At 63.7% G+C, this 12683-nt stretch overlaps 1 protein-coding gene across 1 annotated transcript; it reads right to left on the bottom strand.

Annotated features, from left to right (window-relative positions):
• Positions 1-5: 5 nt before the first annotated feature.
• Positions 6-4371, bottom strand: BIRC7 (baculoviral IAP repeat containing 7). Its single transcript, XM_036084848.2, has 7 exons — positions 3806-4371; positions 3169-3268; positions 2821-2902; positions 2670-2715; positions 1361-1432; positions 992-1190; positions 6-258 (listed from the first exon to the last, which is right to left on the bottom strand). Exons 1-6 carry the CDS (start codon positions 4176-4178, stop codon positions 997-999), a joined length of 867 nt encoding a protein of 288 aa, XP_035940741.2. The 5' UTR covers positions 4179-4371; the 3' UTR covers positions 6-258; positions 992-996.
• Positions 4372-12683: the final 8312 nt, after the last annotated feature.

The following is a 12683-nucleotide window of genomic DNA, read 5'->3' as shown; positions in this document are numbered from 1 at the left end:
CTGGAACAGAGGCTGCTGAGCACCATCCAGGGAAAACCCACTTTATTGTGAATCTCCAAAAGCATCCAAGCATCAGTAAAACCACCTTTACACCCACTCCCTTTGCCACGACGTCTGCAGCTCCCTTCCACCCTGGGCTGCGTCTGGGGACTTGGGACAGCCCGTTGTGGATGCCAGCTCAGCTGTCCTCAGCAGGCCTGCCGTGTGGCCCGAGGGACAGGCGGAGATGGGCAGGGTGCCCGCCAGCTCTTGAAGCACCTGGGAGAGAAGGAGGGATGAGTGGGCTACTCCTGGTTGGCTTGTCCATGGACCAGAGACTCCAGCCTGCAGGAAGCTCCCTCCCCGGCCACTTGACCCCCCTGGAAGACGCTTGGAGAGACGGGATGGGGGGACACAGAATCCTTTGACTACTACCACTCGCCCCACCCGAGCCCAGGAGGAGGCCATGCTTCCTGCCAGCCATAAAAATCCAAGGTTCACGCTCCCCTCCCTCACCGGTCGCGCCTTCCCGCCTGGCCTTGGCCGCCAGGTTAAGGTCTCTGCCCAGGCCCTGCCTCATGACAGCCCCATCTCCAGAGCCATCCTCCCCTGGGCCTGGCTGTAGCCCACACACCCGGCTGGACAGGGGCTTTATCCCCCCGATCCCTGGGGAAGTCAAGGCAGAGTTGGGCCCAGCTGGTATGGTTAAAGTGCCCCAGCAGGTGGTGGCCAGCCGGGGTGCTGCATTGAGAAGGACCCAGAGCACGGGTGTGAGCGTCGAGGGAAGGTAATGGGTTGATCAGCAACATCTGCCGGGGCCAGGGAGCTGGAAGTAGAGGTGCTCCCTCCTGCCGCCGCCCACGCCAGCCAGCCCCCGTGTTGAGATCGCGGGAGACAAGGTGTGCTGGGGGTCCCTGTCCAGGCCCGTCCTGACATCTCTGAGGCCCGCGTGGGACGTGCCCACGTCAGGCCAGGCTGGGCTCCGCCTGTGGGTAGCTCCGTGGCCACTCACCTGGCCTAGGGCAGGAAGGTGCGCACGCGGCTGCGGATGGGGGCCCTGCAGATGGGGCACAGCTGCAGGGCTGGTGCGCACTCGGCACAGACCAGGTGGCCGCAGGGCACAAAGACAGTGCCCACGGCGCGGTCCAGGCACACCTTGCAGGTCCGCTCCTCCCACAGGCACAGCAGCTGCTCTTCTGTATCCCGGGCTCCTGGGGGTTCGAGAACCCAGCAGCGCCCTCTGGGCCGGGGCTCCACCCGCTTCCTCCAAGGACACAGTGTCCACCCCCAGACCTCCACCTTCTGTCCTGGGCTAATGGGGGGGACCCCTCCCTCAGGATGCGGGGGAGCTGGCCCTGCCCCCCGTGGGTCCCACCCTCACCTGGCTCCCTGGCACCTTCTGACTGGACCTCTCTTCTGGGCGTGGGCAGCTCAGGACCCACGTGGACAGGAGCTGTAGGTGGTGAGGAATGGACTAGAGGCCCCAGGGGAAGTGAAACCCCACGCGGAGGGGCCACAGGCCAGGCCTGGCTCTGGCAGGAGCCCACCCGGCCCCACAGCCCCCTCCTGCCCCTCCACGGCATGCCGCAACCCCCAGGGCCCACGCCACCATGACGTGCCCCTGCAGACCCCGCGCGGTGGCCGAGGGGCTTGTGCCCGGTGCCGTGGGGCTGCGAGGAGGGCTGTGCCCAGAAGGGACGAGCAGGGAGAGGCCAGGGCGGGGACGCACCTCTGGCCGCCGTCACCCGGCCCCCCTCCTCTTCCTGGAACAGGTCGGCCGCCAGCTGGGACGCGGAGATGCCCGCGGGCGCCGCCCACCGGTGCCTGTGCTGCGGCAGCTGCTGCGTGCGGCTCGGCCCGAAGCCCACGCGCAGCACGGCCCACACCGCTGGGCACCGGCTCCACGCGGACCAGTCCTGGCTGCCCCCGGCACCTGCCGGCAGGGTGAGGGGCACTGGGCCGAGGGCAGGGAGGGCTGGGGGGGCTCAGGGTCACAGGACGGGGCAGCGGCTTGCCACTGTGGCCAGCCCCCACGGGCCTCTGTGGCCATCACAGCCACCTTGTTGACGTTCCGGGGGGGCTGTTCCCCCTTGTTCAGAGGCGCCACCACACGGAAAGACAGTGAGAGCTCATCGCCAGGCCACTACAGATAGAACCCCGCCAGGCGCCGGGCGCTGCTCCCAGAGCATCACACAGACCGGCTCGGTCCCAGGCGAGGCTGGCACCATCCCTGTCAGAGCTCAGGGCGATGGGGCTCAGAGAGCAGAGGTCACTTGCTACGGACTTAGAAGAGCCAGGGTCTGAACCCTGGAGCCCTCGGACCCTGGCCCCGCGTTCCCTACAGCCTGCAGGTGTAGACAGCGCCCCCCGCCCCCCGTGCGCTCCCGACCGCAGCCCCCTCCGGGGCGAGGGGCACGGGCTGCACAGCTGCCTCTCTTCACGCTCCCGTTGTCGGCCGTGGGACTGGCGATGCCCACAGTGGGCGGCTCAGTGGTAGCGGGGACTGCCTTCCCTCCCCGAGCACCAGACACACAGGGCACCTGCATGCAGCCCCCTGCCCCCCACACACGCCCAGGTGGCACCCTCACACCTGGCCAAGTAGCCTCACTGTCCCTGCACTGAACACCTCCGCCACAGTGCAGGCTGCAGGTGCCCAGGGAGCAGAGCTCGGGGCACGCGCCACGGCTCACCTGAGGGGGTGGCAGGGGCCCCGTCTTCTGGTTCTTCCGATCGGTCCTGAAAGGAGCCAGAGAACATCTGTGCCCTGAGTAGAGGGAGGAGTGGGGGTGGGGGGGGGGAGGGGCCCGCCCCACCCGAGCCCTAAGGAGAGGCAGGACTCACCCAGGAGCCGGGCAGGTGGCAACAAGCCTCCTGGACACTGCAGACAAAGTCCCATCCCTTTGTCTGGAGCAGGAATTCGCACCTGGAGAAAGCAGGTTGGGAGGTCTCGTGGCAGCGGGCTTGGGCTGCTGGAGGACCCCTCCAGCCAGCCTAGTGCCCCCCAGTGCCCTGCGGAGGGCAGCTGGGGCAGAGTGTCAGGCAATTGCTGGGAAGACTGTTTTGGAGACAGCCTCTGTGGAGCATCAGGGAAGAAACAGCAAAAATGCTATCCCCGGAGGCCCCCATCCCCAGGATTTGACACCCCCCCCCCCCGTGCCCAGCCCCAGGAGAGGCCTGCAGGGTCCTTACCTGGGGAACCACTTGGCATGCTCTGTCCAGGGGTCATCCCCTTGCTCCCAGCTCTGCAGACCCCCATAGCAGAAGAAGCACCTCACTTTGTCTTGCTGGCCTGGGTGGAGCACGGATGCTGGCCTTGCCCACACCCGGACTCTCAGCACCCACCCACTTGGCCAGGTGTGCCCCCCAAGGCTGTGGGGGCCCCCAGGTGGCCTTTCCTTATGTGGCAAGGGTTATCTGGGGTCACTCAGGAACCCTGGGGGCTCCCACTGCTCTCTGCCCCCCCTGCCCTGTATTCTCCTTGGATTTCACATGGACCCCACTTTCTCAAAGGTGAAGTGGGGATAGCGGTGCCTTGGGACTGATGCAGACATTCATTCACAGGAAGGCAGGCAGGTCGGGGCTGGTACAGGCCTGTCCCTGGACCCCAGGGGCCCCGCGGACGCCCCATACACCTCCCATCCCAACTGCCCCTGTGCACTCGCCACTGTCTGAAGCACCCGAGGAGAGACTCCGAGGGGGAGGGACAGGTGTGGAAAGGCCGCAGGACCCCTGTCCCCCTCTGTGTCAGGCCCAGACCCGCCCTGCCCTGGGGGAGGGGCTCCAGGCCAGCAGGGTCCCGAATGGCACCCAGGCCCCCAGAACTCACCGGTGTGGAAGAAGCCTGCGGCAGCCAGCAGCTCAGGCCGCACCACGGCGGTCAGTGGCCAGTCATAGAAGGAGGCCAGCCGCAGCTCCTCAGAGCCCATCCCGGGGAAGGCCGGCCTTGCGGATGGGGCAGCCCTGGCCCCCTCCTCCTCCTCCTCCTCCTCCTGCTCTGCAAGGGGGCGCAGCTGGCCCAGGATCTGCCCATCCATGTGGTCCTGGCCTCCCCAGGACACGGCGCAGCAGGTGCCCTGGCCCAAGGTGTGGCCACACAGAGAGAGGGGCCCACAGCGCCCCTGCGTGGGACTGTTGTCAGCCGCCCAGCGGCTTAGCTCTGGGCCGCGGCACCAGCACCTGGCCCTGCCCTCGGGCTCCATGGAGCAAGCACCAGCCCTGACCAGTCCTGCAGCAGTGACGGGGCCCACGGAAGCCAGTCCCGGAATGTGCCCAGCCAGCCTGCCTCAGGGCTCCTGAGCCCTGGGCCCCGCCTGCGGACAGCAGGGGCCTTTGCGTCCAGCAGCTGGGCAGTGAGGGCGGCACAGTCCTGCCCTGGATGCCCCAGTGCGGGGAGCGGCCGGGGGCCCCACTGCTTTCTAGAAGGGGCCAGCGTGGCAGTCAGCATCACGCGCTCTCAGCAGCAGGGGTGTGTCACGGGGCTCCCAGGCGGGGGCCGCGGTGGTGGGGGCCTCGCTCCACTCCACAGAGGTGGGCGGTGACTCTCGGGACGGAGGGGGAGGGGTTGGAGCACGGACATCCCTCCCGAGGCCGCAGAGGCCTACTGCTGGCTAAAGGACCTGGGGTAGGGGGGAGGCAGGCAGAAGGGGGAGGCGATGCTCTGGGTCAGCTCCGAGTTCCCGGGCCAGGTGCTATTGCCAGCCTCTGAAGGCGGAAGGTTCCAGGGGTTCTGAACTATGCAGTTAGTGCCCCCCCCCCGAGGGGAGGGCATCCCCCTCTCAGGGATGCCGCCGAGCTCCCAGGGATAGGCTTACCTAGTGCCGGGCCGGGCCCTGGAGCAGTTTCCCTGGACATTCCGCTCTGAACCCTGGAGCAGAGGGGGCATGAGACGTCCTTGCGCCTGGCCCGGCCAGGAGGGTCTCAGCTGGTCAGTGTGCAGCACTGAAGAGCGGGGACACCTGGTCTGGGCGCCCAAGCAGCAGGACCAGTCTGATGGAGCAGGTACAGTAGCTGGAATTGTGACCCTTGTGGCCCCTTCCCAGAGGTCCCTGGTGTCGGGTCACTGCGGCCCTGGGGGCTATGATTCCAACGGGAAAACAGCCCGCACCGTGTGGCTTCACCCTCCAGCCTAGTCCCACCTGGACACTGAGGCTGAGGAGGTGACAGAGGTGAGCTAGGCCAGCCCCTTCCCCAGAGCTCGGGAAGGACACAAACCCGGCTGTCCCCGATCTTCATGGCTCAAGGGCTAGAGCTGCACACTGCCCTCCCAGGTGCCCCCTGCTCTGCCTCAGAACCAGCCCACCCCCCTGGGCCTGGCTGGGTACCTCCGCTTTCCTAGGTAGACATGGGGTGCCCCACTGCTGGCCAGGGGTCCCAGGTTTCAAAATTGCACTTGCTCCAGACCCAGATCAGAGCCACCGGCCACATGGGACAGGCTTTCCTCAGACCTGGTCATGGCCACAGGGTCTCCACCAACCAGCTCAAGCCCCGGGGCCCCAGTGCCCCCAAGCCCAACAGTTAGGGAACATGGGAGGAGGGCTGTACCCAGGGAAGCTGGAGCTCCCAGGTGGGCAGAGCATGTTCTGATGTAAACGATGCAGAGGAAGGCTGGATGGGGTGTGGGGGCCATGGCCCTGCTGCCCCCCTGGCCCCTGCCTAGGAGCCCAAACCTACTCCCTGCTTCCTGGGGCAGACCTGACTCTTCTGCCCACTCAGGCCCTAAACCCTCTCTCATCCCTAACACGCTTTTCCTGGCAGCTCTTAATCCGGTGTCAGCACCCGTCTGCTCACGGTGCGGCAGCCCTTTAAAAACAGGTTTGTGAAGAATAAAGCAAGGAACCAGGTTCTGTAGGGTCATTGCTGACAATGGGGGGGCAGGAGGGGCTGAGAGTGGGGGGACAGGAAGGGCTGACAGTGGGGGGCAGGAGGGGCTGAGACTGGGGGCGGGGGGCCAACAGTGGGGGGCAGGGGGTCGACAGTGGGGTGCAGGGGGCAGACAGTGGGGAGCAGGGGGGCTGAGAGTGGGGTGCGGGCGGGCAGACAGTGGGGGGCAGGGGGGCTGAGAGTGGGGGCGGGGGGCCAACAGTGGGGTGCAGGGGGCAGACAGTGGGGGGCAGGGGGGCCGACAGTGGGGGCAGGAAGGGCTGACAGTCGGGGGCAGGGGCAGGAAGGCCCAACCTGCTCTGGGGTTGGCAGCAAAACCATGGCAGGGCTGTGGGCAGGGTGGGCATACCACAGCAAGGGTCACAGAGAAGAAGTGGGAGGGGGTGGAGGGGTCTGGGGTCTAACTCCGGTTCGCCCTGGCCAGGCGCCTGCCCCAGCAGCCCTTCCTCACCTTCCACATGGAGCTGCATGAACCACAAAGCCAGCCTCTGGGAGCCCGGGCTCCTCTACACCAGCCCACAGCTGTGCTTCCCGTGCCGGGGATGGGGGCTCCCACCTTGCCCTCGAGGACACCTGTCACTGTCCTGGCTACCCCAGCTACTCAGCCCCGATGCTGCCAGGATCCCAGAGAGTCCCTGAAACCTTCTCCTATTAGAGGCCCAGAGCCGCCGGATTCCCTGCAGGAAATCCCAGTAAAGGGTGTGGTTGGAAAACCAGGCAGCAAGTAGCAGGGCGCTGCACCCCCTTCTCCGCCCCCTCCTGCCTCCCCAGGCCAGGGTGGACAGAGGGACAGAGGGACAGCTCGGGGGCTGTGGGGGCTGGACCCCAGATGGGACCTCTCAACATGTCGGTCTCAAGATGTCGGGTCTTTGCCCCGTCCATGCTCCACTGCCCAGGATGCAGAGGTATCCTCACCTTTGGCTTCAGCAAACCCCTGAGGGCACCTGCCCCAGGGTCCTTCTGGAAGCTTTCCTCAGGTCAGCCCTCTTCCCCTGCTCCAGTCCCACCCTCAGATGGACAGGGAGGTGGGTACCAAGTCTCCAGTCTGCTTTTCCCTCAGTGGGGAGCTCTGCAGCCCCCAGGTTTGCTGTGGACGCTCTGGACCTGGGGACTGGACGGGTTCGGTGGGGGGTCTCCCAGGTGCCCCTGGCAGCAGAGGCGGCTTCCCCTGGGGGCACCTCTGTGGTCCGTTCCCTCTGACCCTACCACTTTGGGGCTGGCAAGGTAGAAGCAGTCTCCCTCGATTCTGGAAATCCCAAACTTGCACAGTTTGGCTAATTAGAAAGTGGAAGGAAGGAAGCGGCTCTGAAAGGGGGATTTGCTGCCTGAGCCGAGGGGCAGATGATCGGCAAGCGTGGGTCTGTGCATCTGGGCACAACCGTCCGTGGGAGCAGAAGCCTGGACCCGGGGGCTGGACGGGCTGGAAACTTGGTACCCACATCCCTGTGCATCTGAGGGTGGGCATGGAGCAGGGGCAGACGGGTCGACCCCTGAGGAAGGAGGAGGAGGCCAGGCGTCCATTGCCTTGCTCATCTGCACCCATGTTTGAAATTCTTGAAACAAATAATTATCCATGAGTTGCTTATATAATTAAAGAGAAACACGAAGGTAAAAATAGCAATCACATGCTTATTCTGGAAATATTGAGAATACTGAAAATACAAAGAAAATAAAAGTCACTGTCTGAACCCATTCAGTGGCACTACCGGGCCAGTTTCTGGATCTGACCTTGCCCTGAAGCTACGCAAGGTGTCACCACGGGGTGGGGGTGGGGGGAGCTGGACCCCTGCACGTTTCTTTGAAAGGCACTGTGACTCTACAGTTGTTTCAAAGTAAGCAGCTAAACGGCCGTCGGCCTCTCCCTCCGAGACATCAGCACTATTACTGCCCCAGGGTTGACTCCCAGACGTGCCCTGCTTACCCACTACCTGCCCACGTTTCTCAGTTAACTTTGTCAGTTTTCAAACACGAACGGATGTCCGTCAATGTCTCCGATGGCTCAGCTCTTTGACCTCAGGGGTGCCGTGTCTTTACTGCGAAATCTCCCCAGGTGAAAGGATGCCAGACGGGAGATGGGGTGAGACAGGTCACCCCAGTCATTTACCGATGGGGGTCTGAAGACGACCCAGGATCCGCGCTGTTTGCTCTGGAGCCAGACAAGACTCCCGCTCTGCCTGAGAGATTCAGAGTCAGCCGGGTATGGACGGGAATGTCCCCGAATTCTCCCCACCAGTGTGAGGGGCTGGCCTGTCAGAGTAGGAGAGGGGCCAGCTCAGCATCACCACCCACAGTCCCCGCCTCCCCCAAGCCCACACCCACCTGAGAATGTTCTCGCACGTAAGCTGTGTGACATGCTGTCCACCCAAGCCTGGCTTTCCTTGGAGATGATTGGGGTCAGGATGCCTGGGCGGGCGTGCCGACCTACTGGACACATTCCCCTGGAGTGAGGCTTCTGAGGCCAGGTGAAGGCCAGTCCACACAAGGGAGGGGCAGGGGGAACTGAGTCCCTGGCACTTGGGTCCCCGGGAGGCTCAGCAGGGCCGGGCCTGCTGCCCAGGCCAGGAGGCATCCCACAAACTCCTCTGAGATGGGGCAGGGGACCCCCTCTCTGTGCACCCCTTCTCCTGGCTGAGAATAGGGCTCCATGAGCTCTCCCCTGGGGGTTCCGGAAGCCTGGCTGTCACAGGAGCTCCCCTCCTATGGCCACAGAGCCCCAGGCAAGCATAGGACAGGCCCATAGAGGCTTTGGGCTTCTGAGGGGGCCAGAACAGGTGTGGGAGGGTGGGGGCAGAGCCGCTGGTGCTGGGACCCCTGCCACCACGTCCACGCTGCTGTCCACATCAGAGCCTTCCCAGCTCCTGCCTGGTGGCCCGCACTCCATCTAAGAGCCCACTCTGACCCGGTGCTGTAGCTGGGCCCCTCGCTGATGGTGATGGGGGACTCTACCCTCACAGCTGCGGCCAGCAGAAAGCACACACGGCCTCGTGGCCATCTGCACCATCTCACTGAGCCAGGCCGGCCACGGATGACCAGGGCAGGAGGGCGAGAACCGCAGCAGACGTGGTCCTCAGAGCCCAGAAGGGTGCCTGGCCACGGTGCCACGAGGACCTGCGGGAGGAAGGGGCCCAGGGAAGAGAACGAGGGGGGAAGGATCTTTCTGAGGAGGCTTCTGTGTCACCCTGCCTTCTTCACCCCTGCGTCTTACCTTGAGTTCTCCAGAGCAGACCCTGGGGTATAAGTGCTTTCTGGGGTCACTGCAGGAAGCGTAAGGAGGGAGTGGGCAAGTCACTGATACTGGGGGGTGTTCCTGAGGGTTCATTGCCGCAGCAGCCGTGCTGGGGGCCTTGGAGCCTGCGGACCCCAGGGGCAGCCGGACTGGCACATGGGCTCCGGGGTGAGGGGGCCGGAGGGAGCCGCGGGCAGAGCCGCCAGAGGCCAGCAGGTGGCGCGGGGGAAGGCGAGCACCAGCTGTGGGGCTCGGGGCTTCTCCCCGCCTGCTGAGGATGAACCCGCGGGACCTCAACCGAGCTGTGGGCCCACTGCACCGCACTGGACCCCACTGGACCCACAGCTTCAGGGCTGCCTCGGTGGGCCAGCCCGAATCACCTCAGGCTCATGGAATCAGATTATTTCCTGGCATGTGTGGGCCCAGGCCTGGGCAGGACAACTGGCCTCTCCGTGAGAACAGTTCAGTACGGATGAGCCTGGCTTCTTCCTGCCCGTTCCCTGAGCCAGGTGCCCCTCAGAGCTGAGCCAGGAGGATGGGGGATGGACCGAGGGCGTGGTGCACAGCTTGAAGGGGAAGGAGGGGTGATGAGCAGCCGCCTTGTTGTCCCACTGCCCGGAAAGCCTGGGATGTCCACTGGCCAGCTCTGCTGTCTGCAACCACCGGCGCATCAGCTGGAACCTTGAAAGATCCCGTATCTGGGCCCAGATTCCAGCCTAGGGACCCGGGGAATTGGGTTCAGCTTTGAGGACGGCTGGATCAGGGAGCTCGACCCATCTTGGGTAGGGGGGCTCCAGGGAAAGCAGAGCTGACAGCTTGCACCAGTACACAGGCCCCAAATTCCCCAACGCCGTGCAGGCAGGGCTCAAGGGTTGAGGGATTATAGGGGCGCAAAACCTTTTTCTTTCTATCTCTCCCTCACTTTGGATTTTCAGACTCACGAAGAGGCATCGCTTGGGGCCGGCACCTCACACGCAGGTCAGCACGGATCCTGCAGACAAGTGATGACCCAGCTGAGCCCCAAGATCCCCCAGAGTGAGTGTGATGTTCAGGGGAGCCACAGAAGGGAGGGACAGACCACCCAAGAGTCTAGGGCAGGCTTGGGAGAGGAGGTGAAGCAGGGGCTGAGTGTGCCTGTCAGAGATTGGGAAGAGTGTCACAGGCGGAGGGACGTGCCTGTAGTTGGTTGTCGTGGGGACTGGAGGCATTTGAAGGTGCAGGACTTGTGTGGGGCAGGTCATGGGGACCCTGGAGCCAGCCAAGAGGTGCTATCTGAGCAGCGAGCGGCTGGCGATGGTCACCCAGGCTCCGCAGACACCCTCCTTGGTGAGTCTGATGTCTGGGCCCGGGGTTTGCAAGCCATGCATCATCACTGTGGTTGGGACCCTCAGGTGCAGGTGACAGAAACTGAAAGCTTCAGCAGAAATGAAATGTATTGGTTCCTGTGGCCAAAAGCACAGAGCTGGACTGCTTCCAGCTTGTCTGGACGGGCCTGCTTCTCCCACTCTGGGTCCTGCCCTCTGTGTCCAATTACTTCCAGGCCAGCATGGCCACCGGCAGCCCGTGTGCACGGCTTAGCACCAGGGGAAGCTTCGCATCTCCAGACCCAGGCACTGTCCCGGCTGAGGCTCCGACGGGGCCAGGTGAGGTGCCACCTCCAAACCACAGGGACCAAGGGGAGTCTCCCCGAAAGAAAAGCAGGATGTGCCCTGTTCTTCATTTTTGCCTCACCTGCCCACCCTCCCCAGGCACCTGGTCCAGCCCCTACCCCCAGCTTTCTGACCACTGGCTTCTGTAGTCCCCCCTCCCTGCGAACCCCTGGTGCAGAGTCCTCATGGTGCCTGGAGGCCCTGTGACCCAGGCCTGCCCTCAGGGCATTCGACCGCACTCAGAAGGGCCAGCGCTTGACGTTTCAACCTCTGCGGTCACCATCTTGATGTTCTTAATACTTTTGTCCTTGAACTTGTGTCTTGTAAAGTGACATCCCATGGGATGATGTGTTGGAGGTTTGGGGGTCTCCCTGTTCCCCTTCCCCTAGGACAGATTCTTAGCTGTCCACTCCACTGTCCTCTGCCAGGTCACCGCTACTGCCCTAGCAGGGGTCTGGGTGTGAACATGGAGGGGCGCCCAGTCACAAGCATGGGCTTGGGGAGCCTATGAGGGCCTGTGTTCCCCCTCTGAACACCCCCTGCCCCAGGGAGTGTGACCTTGAGCAGCAAATAATAAATGTCACGACAGGCCCAGAGAGAGATGGCAGAGAGTGAGCCCAGGCGTTCACCTTGCACAGAGCCAGCTGTGCGGGGCCCTCCTGGGCTGAGAGCTGCCCCCCGCTGCCAGGTGAGGTGAGCCCCCCCAACCGAACAGTGCAGGGTGCTTTGCCACACCTCATCTCATCGCCAAGGTTAATGCCACCTGAGCTGGGACAACAGTGCAGAGCACCCCAGCTCCCACTGTCGCATCGACCGCCAGCAGGGTGCCTCTGTATCCTGCCCCCACACCGGTGAGACATCTGGGTGACCACCTGGCACCGTCTTTGGGGACCGAGGAAGCAGAAGATGCCACTGGCAAAGTGGAGTTAAGATTCTAAAAGCTCAGCTCCTGGAAAAGCAGGGAAGGAGCTGACCAGCAGAGACTGGCATGGGGAGGGGTGCGGCCGGCACTCCGGGAAGTCATGCAGAGGGGGTGGAGCCGAGGGTGCCCGCTGAGGACAGGACAGACTGCTGGGTGCCAGACGATGGTTAAAGTCCTCCAGCTGGCCATGGGTTCGCTGTGGGGCCCCGGTGAGCTCTCTAACTTCTGGGAGGCTCAGCTGCTCCTGACCCCCAGAGCTGCTGACGCCTCACTGGTCTGCTCTCTACCCGTTATCACGCACCTCCCCGCGCCAGGCTGTCTACCCGTACTGCACACAGCAGTGGATACCAGCCCGGCCTGGCCACGGGGAGCTGCCCTTCCAGTGGGCATGCAGCTGCTTTGCGTCCTGGCTCCAAGTCCTAGCCGGCGAGCTGCTGCCCCCCGAGCCTCTGTGCTGGACGGGGCCCCGGAGGCCTTCCTGAGGCCAGACCAGCGCCCCTCCTGGCTGTCTCAGCTCTAATCCAAGGTGACCTGTTCATCCCCATCTGTCTCCCTTCTGGGTCACAGGGCAGCATCTGGCTCATTCTCTGTTCCTGTGCGTGGTTCCTTGTACACAGCAGGTGCTCAATGGCTAAGCTGAGCCACTTCTCAGGCTGCGTCAATATTCCCCAGTCCCCTTGCCAGCTCCTCAGGGCAGAGACTGCCGCATACCCTCAGCGCCCCACACAAGCAGGTACTCAGTGAACACTTATGGAATGAACGACCCAATTAAATATTTAAAAAGAGGAGGTTTCGAACCTGTAAAATGCTGTGACTCACAGCAGGCATGTCAAGGTTACTTCTGCGGGTGGGGGGGCACATGTCTGGAGAACATGAGCAGGTTTTTTGGGGATGAAGCAGCTCCACGGAAAGCTCCACAGAAGACGGGGTTTCCAGAAGGAGGCCCCTGATTAGGAATAAACTTGGAGTTTAGCTGAGGTGACCAGAGAGCGACTGGATGCTGGTATGGGTGCTTTCATTACTCATT

Source organism: Halichoerus grypus, chromosome 10 (genome assembly GCF_964656455.1).
Source record: "Halichoerus grypus chromosome 10, mHalGry1.hap1.1, whole genome shotgun sequence".
NCBI lineage: Eukaryota > Metazoa > Chordata > Mammalia > Carnivora > Phocidae > Halichoerus > Halichoerus grypus.
Note: the sequence above shows the minus strand (reverse complement) of the source record. Positions and strands in the feature narration are given on the sequence as shown.